At 43.0% G+C, this 26,388-nt stretch overlaps 1 protein-coding gene across 5 annotated transcripts in view; it reads right to left on the bottom strand.

The window, feature by feature from the left end:
- Positions 1-26,388, bottom strand: part of MSRA (methionine sulfoxide reductase A) — a 249,494-nt gene that overhangs the window by 95,945 nt on the left and 127,161 nt on the right. For all 5 annotated transcript variants that reach the window (XM_075201201.1, XM_075201203.1, XM_075201204.1 and 2 more), the window contains one exon: positions 12,803-12,922. In XM_075201201.1, coding sequence (XP_075057302.1) covers positions 12,803-12,922 — 120 coding nt within the window. The remainder of the gene's footprint in view (positions 1-12,802; positions 12,923-26,388) is intronic.

Genomic DNA, 26,388 nt, shown 5'->3' with positions numbered 1-26,388 from the left:
AATGTTGACACAATAATGTTGACAGTCAAAATGTCGACACTGTTAAAAAGTCAACATTCAGAATGTCAATATGTTCATTTGGTCGACAGGGTTAAAATTATGACATGTTGACCTTTTAACGGTGTTGACATTCTAACTGTCAACATTATGGTATCAACATTATAAATGTCAACATGTTCATTGTCGACATTTCGACAATATCCCAAAACCACACAACCTGAGATCTTTTACAATCTTTTATTTTTAATACAGCATCTTCTATCCAAAATGCTTGGGAGTTGGGGTTTTGCAGATGAAGGGTCTTTCAAATCTCTAACATACCTCAAATATTTCCGTGGTTGAGGGAACCCATTTACCTAAAGCCAGCACTAATGTGCAATTACCTCTGCCCATCAGAAAACTTTATAGTGTTATCAATTACCCTTAATATTTCCCAAGGAACCCCTCTCTCCAAGAGTATCCACTGGGCCCAACCTGCAGGCCTATAGAAAGCAAACAACACATGTCAGGGACAACTCTGCATGACTTATTACAGAGCATCTGCTACATACATTGTACCTCTTGTACCCATAGAAGTAAGAGAATTGCTCATTTGCTTTTCATATAATGATTGATATGGGGAGGTAGGGGAAGACAGTGAAGACCAATGGAGGGTCTAAGTAAAAATGAAGGGGTGTTTATGACTCTATAGTTAGATTAATGGTACTGATGCCAGGTAAATGTTTTCCCTTCATCATCATCAGCTATTTATATAGCGCCACTAGTTCTGCAGCGCTGTACAGAGAACTCACATCAGTCCCTGCCCCATTTGAGCTTACAGTCTAAATTCCCTAACACACACACACACACACACACACACACACACACAGAGAGAGAGACTAAGGCCAATTTGATAGCAGCCAATTAACCTACCAGTATGTTTTTGGAGTGTGGGAGGAAACCGGAGCACCCAGAGGAAACCCACGCAAACACTGGGAGAACATACAAACTCTACACAGATAAGGCCATGGTTGGGAATCGAACTCATGACTCCAGTGCTGTGAGGCAGAAGTGCTAACCACTGAGCCACTGTGCTGCCCTTCTTCTAACAACAATTTTTTAGCAAGTTTTAGCTACAGTAAAGCTGGATAACAAGTCCCATATCTTTAATAACATTAATATGAAACAATGGTCATCCTGAAAACATATCTAAACAGCCACCCATTGTCCCATATAGCGGGACATTGCTGACCGATTAACAGCATCTATAACATATAAATCAGCCTCATGTTATAGTTGAAAAGATGATATGAAGGATTTCAGGGCCTGATTCTTAGTACTCAATAAATAAATGGTGTATAATTTTGCCATTGGGAGGCTACTCTATAACCTAGCTGGGACAGAGATGTCACCTTCATTAAAAAAAGCAATCACTTATAGAAATACCTACATGTACCAGCCATACAGGTAATGCCAACAAAGTCTATTACATGTTAACTGAGATATTAAGCCACACGATTCACTGTTCTGGGTTACAGAAATTTGGGATCAGCTACCATCATCATCATCATCATCATTTATTTATATAGCGCCACTGATTCCGCAGCGCTGTACAGAGAACTCATTCACATCAGTCACTGCCCCATTGGAGCTTACACTCTAAATTCCCTAACATACACACACACAGCGAGAGAGACAGAGACTAGGGTCAATTTTTGATAGCAGCCAATTAACCTACCAGTATGTTTTTGGAGTGTGGGAAGAAACCGGAGCACCCGGAGGAAACCCACGCAAACACAGGGAGAACATACAAACTCCACACAGATGAGGCCATAGTCGGGAATTGCACTCGTGACCCCAGCACTGTGAGGCAGAAGTGCTAACCACTAGGCCACTGTGCTGCCCAATAAATCTACTGCACAACCACATAAACACAAGGAGAATATACAAAACTGCCCTGAATCATAATATAATCCATCGCCTAGAGTGCCGAGGAGACAATGCTGACCACTGTGCCCCCATACCGTCCTTAAGTCAATTGAACAAGAGCCCAGTTTTGTTATTCCCCAGTAGTATCCACACTCTGAGCCTGATTTATTAAGGAACATAAATGTTGATTCTTTCCGTAAATTGCGCAATATCGATTTCCGCATGTTCAGAACCTGGACTATACTCCATTGAATGCAGCAACGTTCAATTCATCTTTGAGTGCTAAGGACCCTTACTACAGCCTACGATTTCAGAGGCAGAACGGGGAGGGGACTGGGCGTATCCATGTAGTCAATATACAGTAGGGGCGTGCCAAGCTCGAGAACAACTGCAGCGTCCCATTCAAAATGTCACCATTTCACAGGTACGTATTTTTCTATCGTATCACTTGTACCAGCTATAGGTCGGGTGTAAGTGCCCAGTGATAGTGATGACGGCTGTGTATGCAGCTAGAACATGTGTTTGCAATCAGGAGCACCAGAAAAAATGCATTTTATTTACATTAGACATTAGTAACATCATAATAAATGTATTTCATCGGTGGGCTCGAGGGATGGACAAACCAAACTATTTTATGTTATGTTTTGTGATTAATGACTATTTTATTAATAGCTGAAATTAATTTATTTTTTCTACCATAATAATTAGTTAAGATGCCTTAACAGTAAAACAGGTCAGAAGACATCAGCCTCCTTCTGCTTGTTCATTGGAACACCCTATTACGTCTGTATGACAATATAGATCACAAGTTATTTTCTGGGGTAACCCTAGAAATGAACTGAGGTAGGAACATGGACTGGCCTACCTGGGTCTACCATGTTTAGAGGTAAAGTTTTACTTTCAGACACAGAGGGGGGAAGGGGGGGTGGCTGGTGAGATTAATTTCCCCACGAGACTGGGCTTGCCTGAAATTAACATGGACAACAGCTGCTAACGCCATCCTCGGACGTCGTTAGGTAGCCCCGAAAGGTTAAGCTTAAAATAGCTTGATAAATTCCCCCAGTCGCCATCCACAGATAACGATGGGAACAGCGATATTGAGTGTGACGATTATATAGTATATCTAATGACTAATTGTTATTGTCTGTTGAATTCATGTATGACAATGTGAATATTTTATGTAACCTCTCAAAGTATGCTTTGCTGACTGACCTAAGTGACCTCTGCAATTGACCAAGAGTCTTTTGAAATTAGCCAGGCCCCGGGATAGATAAGCATCTCGGAGGAGTTTGAAGCCCCAAAGCTGTAAACCATCTAGCCACTCAAGCAGAGCAGAGGTGAGCGATACTCTGATGTGCCAACATATATCTTAGTGATAGATAATTTACTTCAAAAGCTCTGCGTCATTTTGAGAATCAATCTGACTTAACTGAAAATGCAATTCCTAAGGTGGGGGTGAAAAGGCCTGTAAGAAGGGTTTAAAATCTTCTGCTTTAGACATTACAGAGTGCATTTTCATGAGGGGGACTATCAAGACTGAAATGTCCCATATTTCTCAATTTTGTTCCGTCATACACGCCACGTCTTAACTAGTAAACAGTGACTCTAGCTTTATTTCCTATTTTCTGAAACTCATTTGTGCAACTTATTGTATGTCTCGTTATTTACTTTTTTGCAACTAAGCCTTGGAAACATTTTTCGGATTAAAATAAATTTAATCTAGCGTATTCTCCGTGATTTTTTGTGAAGTTACGAAACCTAGGGAGGCTCATGCTAAATGTTTATATGATTTAAGTGTGAAACATTAATAAGTGGTTTTGGAGAACGTAAGGACACCATAATAAATCCTTTGTGGTGGCAGAAAAGGTATATTCATTGGTAAGTGACAAAGGTGACGCCAGTCACGGCCAGCTGTTCAGATTGCTGTATCTGAGACTGGCTGGGCGTTCGTGATATTGAGAGTTACTTTGATTCTACGATATCTCCTACGTCTATTGGATAAATGTCGCTATATTTAAATTTTTCTTAACCATGCAGACACAGCCATTTCCGCATGATTTAAAGCATAAAATTGCTTGATAAATAGGATCACTAGTGTTTTGGCAAATCTATATAATGTAATTTCAGATCACTTTTAATTCTCCATCTTTCTTTAATAGCTTGGCTCGGTGAACAATATGGCTGCTTCCGCTGTGTACAGGCGTTAAAGCCACTTTAAAAACATCTCCTCTTTATGGATATCTCTCTAAGGCCACTCATACACGGGTCTCTCCTAACACTTCACTGGCCTCATACATCTTTAATGTCCTAAAATAAGTTCCCTAATTACAAGGTAGGCGTAGCGTTCCATTGTCCTTCTCTAAGAAGAGAAGCGTGGTCTCTAATAACAGCACGAGTGGCTGGGAATTAATGCAGTCTGCAATCACATTAATCAACATTACGCTAAAGGCTCCCATTTTCTAAACAATTTTGGGCTTAATACGCCCGAGACGGACAGGAGGCTCTATTGATTCGGCATCTGGTACATTTGAAACAGAAGATAAAAAATGTTAGGCCAGAGAAAAGCGGAAAAAAAAATATGGTTTCCTTCTAGAGATACTGAGGACATTTAAAAGCAGGCTGGAGCTATGAATGGCATATTATTAACTTGTACTTACAGAAGCAATAAGTGTACCACGCGCCGTGCTTAAGTACCAGTGTGCATCTTATCATTGAACTTGGAACAGCTGCAGTTAGCATATGCAGAGTGTTAAAAGAACCATTATTTCAGCCCTCTTATTAGACAAGTGCCAGGCAGGAGGAAACATGCAATGAAATATAGAAAAAGGAAAATTAGGCTGACTGAGCGGCAACTCCCATGTAGTCATCAGGATCCTTTCCAACGAGGACAAAACTTTTATTTATTTATTTTCGGAATAGTGGTTCTTACAGTCTAGCAGCTGACACAGGGGCTAGCAGAGTTTCCCCAATCAAACCGTGAAAAGTAAATTCTTAACGCTTTGCGGCTGATGCAGATATATCTCGGAACATTAGCGAATTTCTGCCCCTATGCATATACATCTTGAGATGCGTACCTCTCTGCCTCAGCGGCACAAGCGCCTGGTTTTCATCATCATCATCAGCACGTATCTGCAACTGCAGAAGATTCGCCTCCTAACAGACGTATGTGCGCGTTTCTGCAGGTCTGCATGAGACTCGTTTCCATAAATACACCTTTACTGTACTTACCACTGTTAGATCGCCCCTTCCCTCCCCCGTCCTACCTCTCCAGGCACAGTAGGAGGGGGTAAGTGCCAGGATCACACAAGTCTGCAGAGGGTCATATGTGCACCCACTTTCTGGGCATGCATAGAGCGATTTAATGCAAGATTCGCTACTGGTGTGCGCCCACGCTCTCCGTCTGCCCCATTATATTTAAACCTTAGGGGACTATATAAGGTTCGTAGCCTACAGACAACTCACTGAAAGGTGAATTCTGACCATGAAAAGGAATGGGGCATACAGTAGGTTGGTCAAAACACAATCTTGGTCTAATTACCCAGATCTCTTCCAAACAGTGGGGCCCCTGTGGCTTAAATAGTAGAAAGCAGGTGGGAGCAAGGGAGGGTTTAACATGAGGTAATATTTAACCCCTTCGCCGCTGAAAAATAATGAAAAATGATTCAATCTGCAATATAGATGAGCAAGAAAGACTTCCCCAGCGCTAGCACAGCCTGACACTGCCGTCTGCATACATTGTGCTCTCCCTTTCCTAACCATAAAAAAGTCCTAAATGACGTTTTTCTCCTAATCTTTTCTCTCTTGTTAGTCATTTTAAATGACGTGATGTGTTAGTGAGGACAGTGCTGCATGTGACAGGGGCAGTGACATGATGTGAGGAGGGGAATGGAGGCAGCAGGAAGCCACAGACTGAGAGTTATATAGTGGAAGGAGCAGGGTCCCCTGCAGCACAGAGTATATCAGGAGATGAGTGATGTGTTAGTTCGGACAGGGCTGTATGTGACAGGGGCAGTGACATGATGTGAGGAGGGGAATGGAGGCAGCAGGAAGCCACAGACTGAGAGTTATATAGTGGAAGGAGCAGGGTCCCCAGCAGCACAGAGTATATCAGGAGATGAGTGATGTGTTAGTGAGGACAGGGCTGCATGTGACAGGGGTAGTGACATGATGTGAGGAGGGGAATAGAGGCAGCAGGAAGTCACAGACTGAGAGTCATATAGTGGAAGGAGCAGGGTCCCCAGCAGCACAGAGTATATCAGGAGATGAGTGATGTGTTAGTGAGGACAGGGCTGCATGTGACAGGGGTAGTGACATGATGTGAGGAGGGGAATGGAGGCAGCAGGAAGCCACAGACTGAGAGTTATATAGCGGAAGGAGCAGGGTCCTCCAGCAGCACAGAGTATATCAGGAGATGAGTGATGTGTTAGTGAGGACAGGGCTGCATGTGACAGGGGCAATGACATGATGTGAGGAGGGGAATGGAGGCAGCAGGAAGCCACAGACTGAGAGTTATATAGTGGAAGGAGCAGGGTTCCCAGCAGCACAGAGTATATCAGGAGATTAGTGATGTGTTAGTGAGGACAGGGCTGCATGTGACAGGGACAGTGACATGATGTGAGGAGGGGAATGGAGGCAGCAGGAAGCCACAGACTGAGAGTTATATAGTGGAAGGAGCAGGGTCCCCCAGCAGCACAGAGTATATCAGGAGATGAGTGATGTGTTAGTGAGGACAGGGCTGTATGTGACAGGGGCAGTGACATGATGTGAGGAGGGGAATGGAGGCAGCAGGAAGTCACAGACTGAGAGTTATATAGTGGAAGGAGCAGGGTCCCCAGCAGCACAGAGTATATCAGGAGATGAGTGATGTGTTAGTGAGGACAGGGCTGTATGTGACAGGGGCAGTGACATGATGTGAGGAGGGGAATGGAGGCAGCAGGAAAACACAGACTGAGAGTTATATAGTGGAAGGAGCAGGGTCCCCAGCAGCACAGAGTATATCAGGAGATTAGTGATGTGTTAGTGAGGACAGGGCTGCATGTGACAGGGACAGTGACATGATGTGAGGAGGGGAATGGAGGCAGCAGGAAGCCACAGACTGAGAGTTATATAGTGGAAGGAGCAGGGTCCCCCAGCAGCACAGAGTATATCAGGAGATGAGTGATGTGTTAGTGAGGACAGGGCTGTATGTGACAGGGGCAGTGACATGATGTGAGGAGGGGAATGGAGGCAGCAGGAAAACACAGACTGAGAGTTATATAGTGGAAGGAGCAGGGTCCTCCAGCAGCACAGAGTATATCAGGAGATGAGTGATGTGTTAGTGAGGACAGGGCTGCATGTGACAGGGGCAGTGCCATGATGTGAGGAGGGTAATGGAGGCAGCAGGAAGCCACAGACTGAGAGTTATATAGCGGAAGGAGCAGGGTCCTCCAGCAGCACAGAGTATATCAGGAGATGAGTGATGTGTTAGTGAGGACAGTGCTGCATGTGACAGGGGCAATGACATGATGTGAGGAGGGGAATGGAGGCAGCAGGAAGCCACAGACTGAGAGTTATATAGTGGAAGGAGCAGGGTCCCCAGCAGCACAGAGTATATCAGGATATGAGTGATGTGTTAGTGAGGAAAGGGCTGGATGTGACAGGGCAGTGACATGATGTGAGGAGGGGAATGGAGGCAGCAGGAAGCCACAGACTGAGAGTTATATAGTGGAAGGAGTGCCTTTATCAGCAGAGTAGTAACATGAGGCTCTTTATATTTTTATATGTTATACTGATGTAGGAAGACTGTGGTGTAAAGCATAGCTCTACATAAAACACAGTTAATATATGTTATATTAACTTGATTATTCCTTATTGTCTATGCTGGGAGTGGACTGCACTGTGTCACTCCTGTAACCCCAAACGAGCTGTAATATCGGTCAGCCAATCAGAAATGCACAGCGCAGCCACGTGACCGCTGTGCTGTATAAAAGTAGCATCGTAAATCATTGAAATATTCCAAGGTCAACGGTCTTCTTGCCTCGATGCCCAGTTGGATCCCTGCTATGAGCGGAAGAGTCAAACCCGTGACGGGTAAAATCCTTCTGATCCTAGAACTGCAGATCTCAGTACTTTCACCACCAGCTTAAATATAAAACAATGGTTATGAATATTTGAACAAGATGGTAATAAAATGCACAGCTGCTGAATATTCAACTACCAGACACGGCAATTTATAGACTCAGACTCTGGAGGATTGGATACATGCTGCAGAGTGTTCAGTGTGACGGGGACACATCTCATACTTTGCTTTCTACCAATATAAAATACAATTATTTACGGCCAGAATTTCTTAACGGCGCGCTTTAACACATGTTACTTTGTTGCTGTGAATTTGCTGCATCATTCACTAAATCCACAGGAGATCCAGGCTGATTAATTATGATTTTGTTTTGTTTTTCCAGGCATTGCAAATAGAAGCGGAGAGTTATTAATCCATTCATTCTGCGGTTCCCAAAGTAAACCCCTGAAAGGAAGTAACGGTAGAACCTATATGGGGAAAGTCCATGTGTTTTGTTCTACACTTCTGCAAACTGTTATTGTTCACATTTCTGCTGCCCTCTGCTGGAAAAATAAACATCTATTAAAGTTGTTACTAATCTATCTACCTGTAAAAGTGGACATTTCAGTGGACGTGTATCGAGTGAGTTTGAAATAACAGAGGTCTGAGCTTTTACGTCTCCTCCCCGCAAGCTGCAAACACTGGTTTTTACTCTCCCAAAACAATGTTTCTGCTGTATGCACAACAATTATCTCCTAGTGCAGATGAAATTTCAATGTTGTTTTTTTTTCAAATGTAAGGAAGAACAATGAATAATCTTATTTATGGGGTATTACTTATTGAGGGGTATGAAATTACAAAACTGTCTACTAGATCTTTATCATAAAATCACTAAGGTCACTCTAGAATAAATGTCCCTCTCGTCCCTCTAACCTAGTAGGCATTACCTGCCATTAATGATGAGAACAATGGTACTCCCATTTCTGTTAGCACTAGGGATTTGCCGGGGCCAGATTAAGCATAAAGTAGAGCATATATGAGCCTAAGGGTGGAGGTGCCTGCGAGAAGGCGATCAGGCCGAATCCAGATCTTATAGCCTATAGGTGAGGTCACCCAATAAAACATACTGATCAGGAACTGGAAAAAGGATGTATCACTGAAAGCAGGACTGGAATGATGCTGGGTGGATCCTGCAGGATAGGTTGCAGTAATTGCTTGACTGTGAGTACAGGACATCTAAGATGAGTGATATCACTGAGGCACGGGGCATAAAGTGCCTTGACATAAGTTTCCTGCTGGTAATGAGTGTTATATCATAGGCAAACCTAGGGGGAGGGGGGGTCCTAGTACCTGGAAACCCCCCTCCAAGCCTGGGACACTGTATAATTGAGGTGGCTGGACCATGCACCTAACAGTAGTGCACACAGCATTGCCCATGTAAATTATGGGGATAGGAAGAGTTGGAGAGCAGCCAAGCACTGTCTAATATTATACCCACGCCGCCATGCATGCTGGTCACACCCACTGGTGGCGTGGTGTGGAAACCCCCCTCTACAAATCCTGCGTTTGCCCCTGTAGATGGTTACATATGTGAAACTTACAATATTAGCAAAAGCTGATACCAAGTGAAAATAAAAGAAAGAAGTTTCACCCTACCAAGCAGACACATATGTGAGTGTCACAGCCTATAAGCCGTTCTCTACCCATCCGCCATCCTCGATCCTAGGAGTTACCCAGACTTTGTCTATCGGCTCCAGCCTATCACTCACCAACAGGTAGCCTCCTGGTGTTAGAGGAGGACGTATGGACCAATCACTAAGCGCCTTCTCCTGCTCGACGTGTTCCGAGGAGCAGAACGGTGACTGGGGTTAGTGAGGGTGGGAGAAGAGAGGACCACGAAAGGACAGATCCTCACTCGGCCTCATTGCAGAACTATAATATGTCGTCTTCTTCAAGGACCACATTTTGATCACCTAAAAGTTATGTCGCCAGTCACCGATTCTGTTCCCAGCGTCTAAATGCCGGTAGAACACTGGAAACTTTTCCTATGTTTCATCGAGTCAGAGAACTGTATATCCACAAAGTCTATATTATAACTGGAAGCCGAGTCGTGTTTCTTCCTGTGTTCTATGTAATAATACGTTTTATAATAACAGGCAGGCGAGGGTCAAGGATTCCTTTGTCACAATAAGCTAATTGCATGCCTTAAGAGATCAGAAAAGGCTACTGTGGCCTTCTCATGGGCCGGGAAGAAACGAATCAAAACTGAAGGACAGCTGGACAACTGTGCAGAAAGGACCACAGACACTATATGTCACACAGTGACCGAAGTAATGATATTCCTTCAGCTTATTCTGAACATGGAAAAATAGGAAGCAAGAAAGGGATAAGGAACGACATGGATCCATTATCCTGATAGTGACAGTGACAACAGGGACGGTTCTAAACTATTCTCATTAAAACAAGAACACAGTATTCTTGCGGAGCTCTCTCGGTGCCGGGTTGCCACGGAAACCGAAAGAAACATGTTCCCTTTAATTATGCGCTCAGATACTTGGATGATTTAGGTCTGAAAATGATTTGATCAACATCTTCCCAGATCATTAACCTCTGCATTCTGATTCTTACCAGAAATACAAACCAAAGTGAGAGAAACATGAGCCAAATGATTCACTTTGAAGCGCAGGGTGTTTATTATATATCGTGAGCTGTGTCTGAGATGACACTTTGCCTCTGTATTGGGTGACATACATTTATATCGAACCTGAGCTCTGGAAAAACAACATACAGGCACCGATTGATGGGAAAGAAGGGGAATTATTTAAAAAATGCTGATACTAGCACGGCATTAGTGCATTAGTCTGAACACTCCCACGATCATGGTATATCGTACCAAACCACAACCCATCTGCTGAATTGTTTTTCTAAAATTCCTAAAAATCACGGTCAGCGATGGAACAAAGCCGGGGAAATGTGGCAGTGTGCACACACTCTCGACCAGCAGCGTAGGCAGATATCTGTAGAGTGTGCAGAATCACAATCTTTTCAGCAGATGGTTATCACAGATGAAGAGCACAGATCTGAAGGTAAATTGTGTAGGTGTGTACACATGAATCGGAATGTTCATTGGGACTTTCAGTCGTTGGCGAAATCGTTACAGAAATCGCATCCCAAGTAAGGTTGCATAGTTGTGTGCCTGGCTTTACAAACACATTGGTTAGATTTGAACAAAGTACAAGTGTTGGACTGTTAAGAAAGTTGCATAGGACTTGTCTTTGTTTCTGAGCGCTATTTCTAATAATAGAAGTAGTACTGTGCAGTGACCCAGGCATGCAGCATAGCAACAGATCCAGAAAATTGGTTCCAGAATACAAAAGAGGAGACCTGGAATTATGATAATATTAATACTCACATAATAATAACAGATACTGATAATTGCACCCATATAATATAATAAGTGAAGTGGATGTGGAATATTAAAGATAAACCATTGTAGTGACGCAAACAACCTGAGATGTGAAGGTTATTCTGTCGTGGTAAACCTGCAGCCAGATGTCTCCGACAATCTATATGACCCCCGGTCTGGTCAGACACATTATCTACATCACTATTTTGTCATGAGCTGACAGTTTGGTCATCAGGACGTGAGTTAATGTCCCACGTGTGACTCTAGGAGCGTCCGTGAAAACAAACTCCAAAGGGATAAAACTGTGATCTCTTAGAGCCAAGTGGTGGCTTAGTGGTTAGCACTTCTGCCTCACACCACTGGGGTCATGAGTTCAATCCCGACCATGGCCTTATCTGTGTGGAGTTTGTATGTTCTCCCTGTGTTTGCGTGGGTTTCCTCCGGGTGCTCCGGTTTCCTCCCACACTCCAAAAACATACTGGTAGGTTAATTAGCTGCTATCAAAATTGACCCTAGTCTCTCTCTCTCTCAGTCTGTGTGTGTATGTTAGGGAATTTAGACTGTAAGCTCCAATGGGGCAGGGACTGATGTGAATGAGTTCTCTGTACAGCGCTGCGGAATTAGTGGCGCTATATAAATAAATAGATGATGATGAACGTAGCCGGATACACCAGCTTTGTCGGGGGCCACGGAGGGTGACCAAGCATCATGGCAATACATATATATGACAGCAACGGAAAGGTAAGTGTATTACAGCTATGTGATCTCACTTCATCTATAACAAGCTACTGAAAATGTAATCAGAAATAATCAGGAGGTTGTGAGCTCTCGCTAGCAGGGTGCTCTCTCCGTCCGCGTCTTCTTGCTCGCTCCGATGTCATCCATCTACGCGTTCCTGTATTATGAATCTTGTGTGTCCTAATAATTATGTTTGTTCTATACTTTGCCTATTATAGTTCTTGGTATTAGTGACTTATTTCCCTGTGGTACAGTGCTGCAGAATTTTGTGGTGGTAAATAAATAAACAATCATAATAAACACAAAGACAGTATTACTGACAATAAGACGTGTAAAGACAGAAGAGAATATACACCACGGCTGTAAGGGACAATTGATGCCCTAATGTAAAGAATAAGGATATGGAAAATTATGAGGCCGTAAGCCAACTGCTTTCTAAAAACATCACAGAATTCCGAGGTGGCTTCTAATATCCATAATAATTTAGGGTCAGGTGGTAAGTGCGGGAGTGACGCCATGACGACACCGTGGCCCGCTCTCCTATGCAATAACATAATACCGTCACTCACGTCATTGCACAGTGGGGGGTATGGCCTGATGGCGCCTCCCTACATCACTGAGTGCTGCCAGGGCATATTAACGGGTATATTATTGGGTAAGTAATGGCACATGACTACCACTAGGGGCACATTACTGGGCACACTTCTACATACCTGTGCAGACTTCCTCATAGCTAGGGTTGGGGGTATGACCCCCGGCAAAGCCGACCTGAGTAGAATAGACGCCCTTCTGTTTCCAGAACTTCCTTTCTGCTCCCCAGAAACAGCCCATGCCTGAAATAAAGCAGTTTTATGAGTAAAGGAATATATCAAGAAAACTGTATGTTGTGTTGACAAAATACTTTATAAAAGCGCCACACTTTCTATTTTAGCCTTATCTATCCTGTAAGTCTAGCAGCGTTAAGCCGCTGACATACCGATGTGCCTAAGAAGTCAATAAGTAGAAATCAAGTATATTTAAAGGGCTGCTAAACCCCAACATTGAAAAGTTCCCATATGAACCATGAAGGTACAATAAACTATTCAGCGTTTAACGAGCATTCCACTGCAGCAATGTTATTTACCTCCCATCCATCCATCCATCCATTACAGCCTGTGGAAGCTCCTCACACACCCTTAGGACAGAGTCCTTATGGGTTCAGGCTCCGCCCCTGTGTATTAATAAACCAATCCACACTGTGCATGTCTGCAAAGCAAGTCTGCCCAGCTGTCAGTCACTCTCTGACCATTTAATGCAAGAAGCACCAACCTCCTAACTTGGCACCCTGCGGCAAAGGAGTGACCAAGAGCTTGGTTGAGATATTTTATGTATATTATTCAAATCAGTAATACGCAGCCTTTGAGATATATATATATATATATATATATATATATATATATATATATATATATATATATATTAATGTCAAATACTGGCTTTACTTCCAGGTTAATGGGAGGGGGGATGATAAGTTGGGGTTCAAATGTGCAAATTATAGCTGCCAACTTTCTGACTCAAGTGTATTTAATATTTACTGTCTGCACCAATATTAATACACGTAAAAAACAATTGCGTGTTCTGCATGAACAGAATTCGGGGGAGGGGCACGGCGCCACAAATTGCATCATTTTCTGCTGGCTCTCCTCCTGCATTCTGCCCACCTGCGGGAGTCTGGGAGAGGTACCTGTAATTCTGGAGTCTAGGCATAGTGCAAATGTGAAGTGTTTTCCTGTGACCAGAAGTTGCAGAACACACAGTGCAACTGGAAAGCAAAACTAAGAGAGCAAGCAGGCAAGCTCCCTGGGCCAAAACCACCGCGCACTTTCATGTACAACAGCGCTAAGCGATATGCGCAGGTTTGCGCTGTGCAGCCTGGATGTATACCACCTGCCTAAATACCTGTAAACACAACATCAGGCATCCCCCCTATAATCACCTTCCCATGACTGATACAAGCAAATCATATATTTTTTATTCCATAGCTGACAAAACCATTGATAACGACGACAATCATTATATTTAAATACAAGCAATTACTCCAATTACAAAACTTATAAAAGGCAAGCCAACATGGCTATTACTTTGAATTACGGCTTAGAGAATAATAGCTCCTAAAGTGTTAAATGCAGATGAATCACCTGATCCACAATTAGTGGATAGTGGTGAAAAAAAGAAGCTATCACAAGAAAGATGACAAGTATTCAGAGCCAGGAATCCACTGCTTTTAAAATGTGTTACTGGTGCCAGAAATGGGATCCAATCTGTAGATCCCAATGGGTCCATCCCTTCCCTGGCTTCTTAAATGCAACCTTAGGGCTCTAACCAATCCCAGCACCATCTGCTCTGCACAACATTTAAGGCAATTTACCTACTCCCATTAAAAAAAAAAAAATACAAATGCAAACTGCATAAGACAAAAAAGCATTAAAACGCTAAGGGTTTGTGCAAGCATTTGATATGCGTCTCAAGTGTGGTATACCTGCTGTTTCGACACACTGGATACACAATGAGTGTGTTTAGATACAAGCAGCAGGGAGCCTTTTCCATTCATTTCTACAACTTATTCCTTTCAATGGGGTTTCCAGCGTGTACAAACACAATTGAAATAAATAGGCAATGTATTCATTTATTTTTGTTCATATGCATAGCGCCACCACAATACGCCACTCATCCCAGACAGTATTGAATCATTCACATCAGTCCGTGTCCCACTGGAGTTTACAGTGTAACTTCACCACCACACAGAAACACACACACACATATACATTAGGGCCCATTTATGGCAGCAACCAATTAAATGACCACTTTTAGGACTACAGGAGGAAACTAGACCTGCTAGAGGTAAGCTATTGAAATACATTTGAGACGTTCAGAATCTCACCCCCACCCCCCACCACACCCTAAAAGGCAAACTGAGGGGGGGATTCGTAGTGTCTGGAAACCCCTGTATGCTTGAGGTGGCTTGCCCTCTGTATATGATGGGGATATTAAGAGTTGGAGAGCCACCAAGCACTGTCTAAAATTATTGTCACGCCCCCATGCATGCTGGTCACGCCCACTGGCGGTGTAGTGTGGACACCCACTCTACAAATCCTGCGTTTGCCCCTGCACCCCGCATCCCAAATCCTCTAAAAGCCCCAGTACTTACTGTGGAATCAAAAACGAAAAAAAAAATCATCAAACTAAAAAATGTGTAATTCAAAAGGAAAATGTCCTTAATTTTTAATCAGAAGGGAAATGTAAAACAGATCTTCTTCTTGTAACCCACTGGAATTTTTTTTTTTAAAAAAAACCATAAAGATGATAGTGACAACTACGGCCCTGAAGACTCTCCTAAAGCCGCTCAGCCAAATGCAACCAGTTACATTGATTAATTCAGTCTCTACTGATGTGGGGGGAGAGTACAATACCAATGCTGTGCAGCTCCATTCATCTCTATAGCACATTCATTTCAACAGAGTTTATACATGTAGCACACAAGTGCATTGAAGTTAATGGGCCATAGTAATGAATGGGCCATTAACATGAATGCTGGTTACACTTTCTCATGTTAACCCCTGCTGGGTATGTACACTCTTTGTATGCTTTGAATGTACCGAAATGGAGCAAGTAGTGTCCAAATAAAACTCAGCACAACTGCGCTGCTGCCAAACGTACACAGACACAAGTATGAGCGTAAATAGGTGTAGACACACAGAATAAAATGGCTTTTTTTTTTTACACAAACCAGCGTGCATTGTTAACTTGCGTTAACAATGCAATTTAGAAGCAGCGTTTGAATGCCAGTGGGTAACTGGCCTTAGAGTATACTTTTTGCCATGCCATATATGTTATTTTCTTTTTCACATCCATTTCGCCATCTACACGCTGTGCATACTGTTAAGCCATAGGCTACACTGTATACAGTGAAAGTCAGTGTGTGGTTTACAGCGTGACAAATCAGGCTGTAAGAAAAATGTCCCTGACTTTATTTCAGTAAATCTAGTGACTTCAGTGTAATCTGCTGAGCCTCCTGTAACGTATATTGTATTGTTCCTGAACAAAATGGCTGCTCCACCGTCTTCATCTGGTTGCCATAGCGACAGTACCTGAGGTGGCCTAAGGCCTAGGTTCACACCAGTATTCCTCGTCTCTGCTGAGTAAGACATGCTAACATGTTATCTGACTGTGTTTATAAGTACACGTTCTGTATACACGTGCTCTATGGACGAACGCTTCCCTACAGCTGTGGAGGAGGGCGGGCAGAGGAGGCACACATGCTGCGGAGGAGAAGATAGAGACGTACATTACGCTGATGTATAAAAATAATGCTTTAATGAAAGTAAACTATAAAATGAACAAGAAATCTTTGGTGGTCCCTGCATGTCTAATCTTTTCATATCTGGTGTAAATGCAGAAAAACACAGAGGTGCATAGGTGACCGTGCGAGTGCTGTCAGCCAGAGCGACCAATCAGATCCCGTCGTTTGTCAGCTACATTTTGCATTCATTTTACAAACCACATCAGATGAGGATGAGTTAGAAACGAGTTGGTTGCTATGGGCACAAATTCTGCACCGTTACCTTTGAATCAGTTACCGCAATGTTTTCTCCTGTATTCATGACATCTCCTGTATTTATACCACTAAATAACAAAGACGCTTTGTAGCACCAGCATTGCGGCCCCCCGGCTCCTTCCTGATTTACTGTCAGATGTGTTTGTTATATCTGTAACACATGTGTGAAATGCTTACTGAAATGTTATTACAGATAGGTGTCTCTTTCTTTGGTTAAATGTCTCACCTTATTACTGAGCTTAAGGCATACTTGACAACTCTCCTGGAAAGTCCAGGAGACTCCCGAAATTCGGGTCAGTCAACCGGGCTCCCGCGAGAGCTGACATTTCTCCTGCATCTTGGAATTCCCTTGTTAAAATGACGCGATGCACAGAAAATCCAAAATGACGCAATCTGAGGCGCCCCGTTCCCTCCCACCCATTAGTCACACCCCTCTCCCGGACGTCGCCTATTGAAAGTAGGCAAGTATGGCTTAAGGGTGATGCGTGGCCCTTGTGAAGGTTAGAGGGCCACCCCATCTGGCCCCTGATGTGGATCATGTCGCCTATCACTGATGCAGATGAAATATCAAGATTGTTATTATTATCTTTTATCTATTCAGCACCACATGGGCAGCGCTTTACATAATATAATACACAAGTTAACCCGTGCATGATACTCATGCATTCTAGTCAAATCAAGCTACTTCAGGTGTTAAAAAGGTTCTTGTCATGCATTTGGGCCTAGCCCAGGCCTCCTCAGGGGAAGAGCGTTACTTCCCGACGTAAGCGCCCTTTTTTAACGTGGTTTTGTCAACATGTCACCACCTCATCATTCGTCTCCATCACCTCATCCTTCATTTTCATCGCCACATCTATCCAGATGTCTATCCAGACACAGGGATCTCTCTCAGCGGTCCTGAGTATCACACTCCTCTCACTCTGTCAGCCCCGGCAACCACCAACCACTCCCCACTGTCACCCCCGGCAACCACCAACCACTCCCAACTGTCACCCCCGGCAACCACCAACCACTCCCAACTGTCACTTCTCCTTCAAGAAATATATATATATTTTTTTAAAATCTTTATAAACACTTTTAACAATTACCAAATTAAAAACATCTTAGTATACTAAATTTCAGCCCTTTCTGAATTTTTTTTTCCACACACACTAAGAATTTAGTAGGTCAGTGTATAATTCCGCCCAGCAGGTGGCGCTGCAGCTTGGTTTTATTTTTTCCACACACACACAGACAGACTAACACACGCCACTAGACATTTATATTATACAAGTTAACCCGTGCATGATACTCATGCATTCTAGTCAAATCAAGCTACTTAAGGTGTTATAAAGGTTCTTGTCATGCATTTGGGCCTAGCCCAGGCCTCAACCACCAACCACTCCCCACTGTCACCCCCGGCAACCACCAACCACTCCCAACTGTCACTTCTCCTTCAAGAAATATATATATATATATATATATATATATATATATATATATATATATATATTTTAAATCTTTATAAACACTTTTAACAATTAACAAAATAATTGCATAGGCAAACCGAGGGGGTCCTAGTGCCTGGAAACCCCCCTCCAAGCCTGGGGCACTGTATAATTAAGGTGGCTGGACCCTGCCTCAGCTTCACACGGCTCTGCTTGAAAAGGGAGAGCTGCATGCACCTAACAGTAGTGCACACAGCATTACCCATGTATATTATGGGAATAGGAAGAGTTGGAGAGCAGCCAAGCACTCTCTAAAATTATAGCCAAGCCCCCATGCACTATGGTCGCGCCCGCTGGAAGCATAGTGTGGAAACCCCCCTCTACAAACCCTGCATTTGCCCCTGAGGAGAAACAATACATTTACTCAAAGAAAGAGACACTTACCAGTACAATGAAGTAATGGTTATATATATATTTAATCAAGTCCGTAACAAAAGCTGTTTTTATTCTCTGCCACGTGCTGGAGATATGAAGCGTTGTTTCCACTTCGTGACGTAGGCTATTCCACAATTGTGAGCACACCAGCATGGTTTATATAATCATAATTGTCAGTGACGATGAGGGCTTTTTTAAATAGCTACACAAGGACGTGCATTGCTCATATTTTTACTGCTTTGTAATAAAGATAGAACAATCCATGCTGAATGCTGGATGGAATAAGTCTGTGCCACCATGTAGGAGGACTAGTATACTGAGCTAAACTTGGTCAACCCTTGCCTCACCAGATGCTTTGGACCAAAAAAAACACTGTCAAGGCATGCTGGGAACTGTAGTTCCACACTAGTCAGCATGCTGGCTCCACAACAACTGGTGAACCACACCTCTGTCCCAGACAGGGGCGGGCTGGGCCAGGGGGCAGGGGGGCATCGGCCCCCCGGGCCGCTCAGAGTCACGGCTGTTAGGGTCGCCCGCTCCCCGGAAGTAATATCAATGTGATGCGGCCGCCTGTGTGGCGTGTGCCCCCCCGAGCTGACATCCGTCAGCCCGCGCCTGGTCCCGGACAATGTTGCTTGGCTATAGAGACAGCAAACAGTACAGTAGTTTCTGCTACAAGCTCTACATGACCAGATCAGTCTAGAGGCACAATTGTATCTGTTAATAATTGAGTTGTTAGCGACAGAATGACTTATCACGCCAACATTGGGGCAGGCTCAGGGCCTGTAGTCCATCGTAGCTGTTAAATGTTTTTCCAAGTGATAAATTAGCGCATTATCACAGTGTGACCACGTTCCCAGTGTAATTACTCAGCCTTCATTACGTTAAATGAAACAAGTTCTAGATCCAACTCTGTTCGGGGGGTAATTTGACATTATTAGTTTGACGCTGCAGTCCGTCCTAATTCTGTTTTCATCTATTCTCGTCAGTGGGGAGCACGCAGTTGGCTTTTAAGCGTCTGAATTTTATTTTCATTTTTTTTAGAAACAAAAAAGTAATTAATCTGGAGTAATTGTTCGAATTGCAAATTTGCTATTAATTTGCCACCAAATGATTCCTTAAACTCACGTAAACAAGCTTATATGTCTGGTAACTGTTTATTGAAAAAGTCAATATTTATTAATTTCACTGCACTTCTACAAACATGTTTTATATTGTGTTTCAGCTGCTGTAGAAACAATATAAAGAACATCCTAAATATACAATGTTACTCTGAGCTTTATTGCATTCCTGAAATTAAAAATAATAGTAACTATTTCTACTATTAAGCACACAGTGGATACAAAAAGTCTACAAACCCGTACTGAAATTGCTGGTGTTTGTAATGTAGAAATTTCTTGCTTAAGTCTCCTAGACAAAACCATGTTGCAATGCAAGGGGTGAAAACTAGTTTTCTATTTTGCACATAAGTTAAATAAACTGTCTGTTTTTCATGTAGCCATAGTGCCACCCACCCTGGCTGGTTTGTTTAATGCAGGTTATGTGAAAATCAGGGGACCCCAGGCAAATTTTTCCCCGATTTTCACGTAACTAGCAGTAGTCTGGTAGCACTAGGGTTAATAGTGCTGGGGCGGGGGGGTCCTCGCTTTTTAAAAAAAACAAAAAAACTTTTAATCTATTTTTAAACTTTTGACAGCCGCCGGACCTCCGGCTCTAAAGACAGGACAGTGTAACAGTCATGTGTTTACTGATCACGCTGCTAGGATGCAGCATGTTGTATCTGGTGATTTTTAAAGCAAACTCAGGAGAGTTTACTTAATCGCAGCTTCAAACATTTGAGACTTGTATAGCTAGAGTGGCAAACAGTCGGGAGTTTGATCTCTAACGATTCCGAAAATAGCGAATTTGACAGAAACACATCTCTGGCGATTTTACATGAAATCTCAGGTTGATACATCAGCGTGTTTCAACTCTCCCGAGAAAATTGCTGGATTTGCAAAATCGGAGCTTGATACATTTACCCCATGGACAGGTCAGGGAGAATTCCCAGGAATACACCCCTACCAAAAAAACAAGAATTCATTTTGTAGGACAGGATTATTTCAATGACTTGGCGGGGATGAAGAAGGCGCCTTTAGGGAGGTATTCCAATTTTTACAGGTAGACGGACCTCCTTGTCCTCCCTACAATAGGACTTGAATTCTCCGCCTGGAAACATAACAAAAGCCCTACACTTCAACTAGGACAAATTTTTCATCCATCATTTGCAATTTTGCGGGTCCTTAACTGCACACAATAGAGAGGTTAGGCTCCTATCAAACGTGTACAGGTAGACCGTGGTGTCGAACGCACCTGGGTATAAAATGATGTTCATACATCCAATGTATTGCTTCTCCTACATGAAACCCTTTTATCAGAGAAGGATTGGCAGAAGTGGAAAAGAAAAATGACACTAAAATTCTGGAACAATTTCCAGGTGCAAACATAAAGTAGTGCAAAGACTGGCCCCCACAGTTCATACACAACAGCTAAAAGACCATAAATATAAAAAGCAGAGAGGAGGAAAAATATAGTGCACTATGTTAATACACAGGTGAACCGTGCTAAGCAGCGTATCTGAGTGTCGCCACATTGCCTCCATCATGCCCCAAAAACATAGGCAAGTATGATATTGCCACTACAGTTTTTTTGCACAGGGACTGAATATTATATATATACACATACACATAATTAGTAGGTCCCCCTCATGTCACCACATGTTCTATGGTGTCTGACACTAAGATATTAGCAGCAGAACCTTGAAGTCCTGTGAGTTGCGAGTTGCGGCCTCCGGGGCTCAGACTTGTTTTTCCATCACATCCCAAAAATGCACAATCTGATTGAGATCTGGGGAATTTGAAGTCAAGACCTTGTAATGTTCCTAAAGCCATTTCTGAACAATTATCTTGCTGAAAGAGGCCAATGCTATTAGGTAATACCGTTGCCATGAAGGGGTGTACTTGGTCTTCAACAATGTTTAGGTAGGTGGTACGTGTCAAAGTAACATCCACATGAATGCCAGCACCCAAGGTTTCCCAGCAGAACATTGCCCAGAGCCATCTTTTTCCAGGTAAAATAACACCGATGCATCTGGCCGTCCACATGATGTATGAGAAAATGTGATTGATCAGACCAGATCACCTTCTTCCAATGCTCCATGGTCCAGTTTTGACGCTTTTGTTAGTGGACAAGGGTCAGCATGAGCACTCTGACTGGTCTGCAGTTACGCAGCCCCATATGCAGCCAGCTGCGATGCCCTGTGTGTTCTGACACCTTTCTATCATAGCCAACATTAACTTTTTCAGCAAATTATGCTACATTAGATCTTCTGGTGGATTGGACCAGATGGGCTAACCTTCGCTCTCCACGCACATCAATGAGTCTTGAGCACCCATCATCCTGTCACAGGTTGTCCTTCCTTGGACCACTTTTAGTAATAATTAACCACTGCATACTAGGAACACAAGACTAGCTTTTTTGAAGATGCTCTGACCCAGTCATCTAGCCATCACAGTTGGGCCCTTGTCAAAGTCGCTCAAATCCTTACCGTTGCCCATTTTCCTACTTACAACACATCAACTGCAAGTACTGACTGTCACTTGCTGCCTCATATATCCAACCATTGAAAGATACCATTGCAATGAGATAATCAATGTTATTCACTTCACTTGTCAGTGGCTTGATGTTGTAGCTGATCGTTGTACAGATGTATGTTTGCCCCAGGTTCCTGACCTGCATGTTTTAAAATCCCAGGGAAATTGTTTTGTGCAAAGGAGATTCCCAAAGAGTGTGTTCAGCTTTAGGCAAAGCTGGTAAAGGTCCCTGGGGTATAAATGGAGAGAGAAGGATGGGCTCCATTTATATGGCCCAGTCCAGGTCTTCTGGTCTTCCAGTATGACAGCTGATGCACGGTTGCACCTGTAAAATGTGTTTAAAAGACGTCAGTGTGATCAGTCTCAATTTCTCTAATCTGCCTGGGGGAAGGGACTAATGAGTTTTCTTTTATAGTTTAACAGTCAGGAACGACTTGTGTTTAGTTAGTGCCGGACAGGCAAGGTGTTTATTTTGAAATTGAAATTTTGAAATTTTCTTTATTTTTTCAGCTTAATAAAACTGTCTGAGACCAGTTCTACCAAACCTTGGATTTGTGTGATTTCTCGGCTGCTGTACACTACTCTACCCCAAAAGATGACAACTATTCCAGCTACAACTTAGTAGAGAATGCGGGCATGAGATCTGCGCATGTTGAGAGCAGCAGCCTTGAGAAACCTACAGGAAGCCAGTCTGCTTGAGCTTGGAAAGAAAGCGTTGGCCTAAAGAACAGTGGGCCGGCCTGCTGGCACCTTTTCTTGCAGAAGAACCTCTTAAAGCTTTACTTTGATTTAAGAACTGAAGATGATCAGGACTACGAGAAGCTGAAATCCTGACTCACCTGGGAGTTATGCTGTCTACTTAAGCACGATGAGTGCACTGCTGGGCTTACTCCATGGAAACTCCTCCTCGTTCACAAAGGCACAACCTTATCCACCTGACCAAGAAATGGTTACAGCCACAGACATTAAGGGTCCTGTTGAAATGAGTTGCCATGAACCCTTATTTGAGGTCTCTGTCCATGGGTTTGCACAAGTGGGTGAGCCACAGGGACCCTCAGACAGCTGACAAGTTGGTGGAGATGGTGGTGAGGTATCTGGCGTCAGAGGAACTACTGTCTGCACCGCAGTGCCCTTAGACACGCGACAGTGAACTTCAGTAACATCTGGTAAGACTGTTCCGTCGGAAGAGGGTACTGGGCGGTTAAGAGGATGTAAAAATGAAGAGTTGGCACTAGGCATAGAGACTGGTCAGGGGGGCCAGGAAGGTCACCGTCACACAAAAGACTTGACAATAAGGTACTAAAATGTTTTAGGTGTCGTAAGCCAGGACATGTTATTGCCTAGTTGTTCAAGAACCCATGCAATGTAATGCTGCCTCTGAATATCGCAGAATGTCTTTAAACAAATGTGCGTAATTTTTATGGAGGAAAACCAGACAGAGGCATTGTTAGACTCAGGAAGATTAACTATCCTTGTGAAAGCGGGGTTAGTAAAATCCTCAAAATTCCAGCGAACAGCTGTTGGTGTAACTTGTACACATGGTGACACCCGACTGCGGTGAATATTGAGAGCTCTTGTCGTCTGTTGTTAAGGTTGGTTTGATCCCTTTCTTGGTACATGATGCTGTAATAGGGAGAGATTTTCCCCATTTTTGGAAAATCCCATTTGTTCTCAGGCGTGAATGGTATAGAGCCATTTGACTGCACGGATGGTCCGCTGCAAGTGGGTGTCCAGCGAACTGCCAGAGGCATTTCAGTTTGTAGTATGACTACGGAAATAGCGAATGATGAGGGTCAAAGTTCAGCTCCTCCCACAAGGGAGGAGAAGCTGCAGACCTAATGTCTACCCTTGAGGTGACTGCATCAGAACAGTTAAAAGACCCCACCCTAATAAATGTCAGAGAAAATGTGAAAGTTCTTAGAACCTGGTGATAGGCTTTCGTACCCCCACATAGCCATTTGTAATGAGCTTTTGTACTAAATGACAAAAAGGGCTGAGGGTGTATTAGAACAGCTGGGAACCATGGAGCAGAAGAAGCTTATCTTGCATTAACAGCCTGTGTTAAAAACGCCAGATTTTTCCTACGAATTTGCCGTACAGACGGATGTCTCAGATGTAGGAGTAGGTGCTGTATTGTCCCAAAACAGAGAGGAGGAGCACCCTATAATTTAAATAGAAAACTCAATGAACATGAAATGAAGTACGCCACCGTGGAACAGGAAGTGTTGGCCATTAAGTGGGCATTAGACACACTAAGATATTACCTCTTGGGCAGACAGCTTAAACTGGTAACAGATCGTGCTCTTTTTAAATGGGTGTTTGCAAATAAAAGCCAGAATCTTCAGATAGCTTATAGCATTGCAAAATTTAAATTTACAGTTCACCTGGTGCACAACTAGTCAATACAGATGCGTTGTTGAGGAACTTTTGTTCAGAGCCTCCAAGTGTTCCTTTTGTGTTCATCTTTAGGAAAAGCTGGTAAGGGTCCCTGGGGTATAAATGGAGAGAGAAGGGTGAGCTCCATTTATAAAGCCCAGGCCGGATCTTCTAGTATGAAAGCAGACTGATTGATGGTTGTACCTGTAAGGTGTGTTTAAAAGGATGTCAGTGTAATCAGCCCCCATCTCTCTGATATTTCTGGAGGAAGGGACTGTATGGTCTCTATAGGAGAAAGGCTGATAATTGTAATGTTTTCTTTTATAATTTGACAGTCAGGAACGACTTGTGTTTAGTTAGTGCCGGACAGGCAAGGTGTTTATTTTGAAGTTTTCTTTATTACACACACACACACACACACACACACACACACACACACACACACACACACACACACACACACACACACACACACACACACACACACACACACACACACACCTGACCCAGAAGACTTCTACAGTTGACAAGTATGTTTTAAACCCTCTATTATTCCATTCCCGATGAAAAGACCTACTGTTAGTACTCTGCAGGCCTTGCAATCAACATCTCTCCAGCTACAGAATAAATGGTATTACGCCACATTTTTCCACGTAGTAGATAAAAAAAACTATTATTTTAAATGCTTGTAACGTTTAAGAGTAGCACAGATCTCATCCTTAGGATAAATTGGCACTTTTAACAAAGAAAATAAAAGTAGCCAATTTTAGATAGTGTTCTAACAGCCCATTAAAGATATCCTTTAACTATGAAGGTAATTTGACCAAATCCAATTTTAATCAACAGTTGACTCTTATGTTGGAAATACATTCGGTGTTTGTGATTTTGTTGTTAACACTAAAATCGTTAAAAGGTGGTTTAAAACACATATAAGAGCTTAACAATCAGTTTGCAAATTCCAAACAAATTGCCAAAAACTGATTGAGACATTAAACAAGTATTTATAAAATAAAGAGGTGAGTAGTTTTACTATTACACCAGAAATAATGACTTGATGTTGAAAAGCCCAGGTTAATTATGCACACGTGTAGTATTGCAGAGTGAGCAAGAGAGGGACTCTTATCCAGCATGATTGTGAGTTAGACATTGCAGTTATGTATTGCCTCTCCAGGGTCTGGATAATGAATCACTGGCGATATTCTGTTAGAATACACAAATATTACAGTAAGTGGAAAAATATCTAGATTTATTGCAGAATAAGAAGTCACACAATGAGCATTGGAAGCAGTTTCTGGACGGCAGATGTGTTTGTATATTCAGCTATATAAATACCTTGCAGTCCTCTCTGGGGAGAGATTTTACCGGCGAGTGGGAACAAATGACTTTTATTTACCACATTTCAAATAGGTTCAGACTTGATTTCAAACCAATTGTGTAACTTGTATAACCAGGGGCAGATTGTAACAAAAATTTGACCTGGGTTTTTTTTTCCAGCCGATGGGCTTATTAAATGAGCACTCCTATTTAATAATACAATGAACTGGTGATGTTGTTTCCATTTGCTGGGCCCCAGGAACTGAACCCTGAAAGTGTTTTTCCCTTTGGCTGTTTTAAACCACCAGCGAAGGGTGGGAGAGGAGGGGTTTGATGGTGCTGACCAATAGGAAGCTGCAATAAAACAGTTTATGGCGTCTTATTGGTCTGTGGGGTCAACCCCGCCTGTGGAAAACATTTCTAGCTAGTTGCACTATTATCAGCTGAATATGCCGGGGGCTGCGGCTCTCGGAAAAATGAATTCAGGGTGCAGTTACCCCTATGTCCCAACAGGGCAATCT

This window comes from Mixophyes fleayi, chromosome 3, assembly GCF_038048845.1.
Source record: "Mixophyes fleayi isolate aMixFle1 chromosome 3, aMixFle1.hap1, whole genome shotgun sequence".
In the NCBI taxonomy this organism is placed as follows: domain Eukaryota; kingdom Metazoa; phylum Chordata; class Amphibia; order Anura; family Limnodynastidae; genus Mixophyes; species Mixophyes fleayi.
The sequence above is the reverse complement of the archived record's forward strand: the minus strand, read 5'-3'. Positions and strand labels throughout refer to the sequence as shown.